Here is a 1,897-nt window from a genome sequence, read left to right on the forward strand (position 1 = left end):
ACATAAATATACATTTAACATAAATGGCCATCACGGGTAGCTGAAAAGCTCCGGACTCACTGTCTGTCCCCAGGGACAGGGAGCAGGGTCAGTGGTGAGGCGTGTGTGGTGATCAATCACGTTGGCTGCTATTGTGAGCCAGTCCGTGGTTGATTGTGAGGTATGAATGTTTTGTTTAGGTTGTGTTGTGTGTTTTACCTATTTATATTATGAGTAGTAGTTGAGGCAGTGTTTTGGCGGATAGTGAATTATAAAACTTACCAAAATCATAAATGGTGGTAACTTATTAGAAATTAGTAATTAAGTTGACTGACTCCTCCCCCACCATTTTTTTTATAATTTACATGAATAGCCATCACGGGTAGCTGTAAAGCTCCTGGCATACTGCTTGCCCGCAGTGTCTAGGAGCAGGGTCAGTGGTGAGGCGTGTGTGGTGATCACGGACAACAGCTTGCGTTGACTGACTGCCTGCCAAATATTTGTTGGTCAGGGGTGGGGCCAGAGTGTGTTTTAATGCTGCAGCAATGGTTTGCCTGTGGCCATGACACCTCATGATTGTATTTGCTGCCAGTATTTTTACAAAGTTATTATTAGGTTTATGACATATTGTCTGTGATGTTCCTGGTTATGGCTAGAATGTTAATTAGTTTTTGCATAATATGCTTGCTTTTGAAACTGTCTGCAAATATCTTTCTGCCTTGTTCATTGGGTTTTTTGAGGTGGTACGATTCAATTAGTGGGCAATCATGTAGGTAGTGACTTGGGGTACCTGTGTCATCGCATGGGCATGTATCTGTGTTTATTCGCTGCATCCTGTGTAAGAATGAGGGGAATTTTGTTGTATAGCCTTTTTCACTTTCTTCCCAGTATGCTTGCCGAAGTTTTTGTGTCATGTTTTTATGTTTATTTCTTAGGCTCGATGGTGGAAGCAGAACACCGCTGGGAATCCCGTGACCTGCTGCTGCATCTTTAGCCGCTAAATCCGCTGCTTCATTACCTATGTTACCTGTGTGCGCTGCCACCCAGTGTATTTGTGTGCTGCATTTTCTGACTAGGTGTTCTAGTTGTCTTTGTGTTGTTGCCACGTGTAGGTCTTTTAGTTCCGTTTTTCTAATAGCGTGTATACTAGCCAGATTGTTTTTTAAAATTGTTGCATCTTTGCAGCTGTGCGTCTCTAACCAATTGGTGGCTTCTTTGATGGCTAAAACCTCTGCTTGAAACACTGTGCTTTCTTGTTTTAGCGTAAATTTGTATGTATCTGTATGTTGGTTGTTGTGGTAAACACAGAATGCAGCTCCCATGCCATTGTCTGTTTTGGAGCCATCGGTGTAGATTTCTACCGTCGTTGTTTTGCTAGTTCTAGTACTTGTTGGTAGGTTAGTGTATTTATGGCTAGTCTTATGGGCCGGGTGGACCATATGTGTTTTTATCTTTTGTTGATAATCACCCGCTTTTATTTTGCTTTGTGTGTTTTCTGGATTGAATCTTAGTGTGTTAGCTAGAAGTGCTTCTTTTTGGATTTGCAGGTGCAGTGGCGGTAAACCTGCCAGAACATTCAGACCTGGTGTGGGTGCTGTTTTGAATGATCTTGTTATTCAGATTAGTAGGTGTGATAATGTTAATTATCACAAGTTTATTCTCTCCTTTATATAATTTTGTTTTTTTAATGTTTTCTTCACTTTTGCTTTTTAATATTTGCTTTAACTTTGTTTTTTTTAATTGGCTTTAGTTTTGTTTTCTTAATTTGCTTTACTTTTATTATCTTAACACTTAATTTATTATTTACGAATTACTGCTCTTAACTTCACTTAACGTTCAGCTTATATTTAAATCATTTATCAATTTACAATGTACATGTTAATTATTGTATATTTTTTAATTATTAACTTTTATAGAT

General features: G+C 38.7%; 1 protein-coding gene across 1 annotated transcript; it reads right to left on the reverse strand.

Moving 5' to 3' along the window:
• Positions 1 to 596: 596 nt before the first annotated feature.
• LOC147814175 (uncharacterized) lies at positions 597 to 1,418 on the reverse strand. The gene has a single exon (XM_087160243.1). The coding sequence runs from the start codon at positions 1,416 to 1,418 to the stop codon at positions 597 to 599; it is 822 nt and encodes a 273-aa protein (XP_087016369.1).
• Between the last annotated feature and the right edge of the window lie 479 nt (positions 1,419 to 1,897).

This window comes from Parasteatoda tepidariorum, chromosome 3, assembly GCF_982258835.1.
Source record: "Parasteatoda tepidariorum strain Cologne lab strain chromosome 3, Ptep-v5.0, whole genome shotgun sequence".
Lineage (NCBI taxonomy): Eukaryota > Metazoa > Arthropoda > Arachnida > Araneae > Theridiidae > Parasteatoda > Parasteatoda tepidariorum.

What these genes read in the sequence shown, in the direction of transcription:
- LOC147814175 (XM_087160243.1), bottom strand. Translation starts at nt 1,418, where the DNA reads ATGGTCCACCCGGCCCATAAGACTAGCCATAAATACACTAACCTACCA.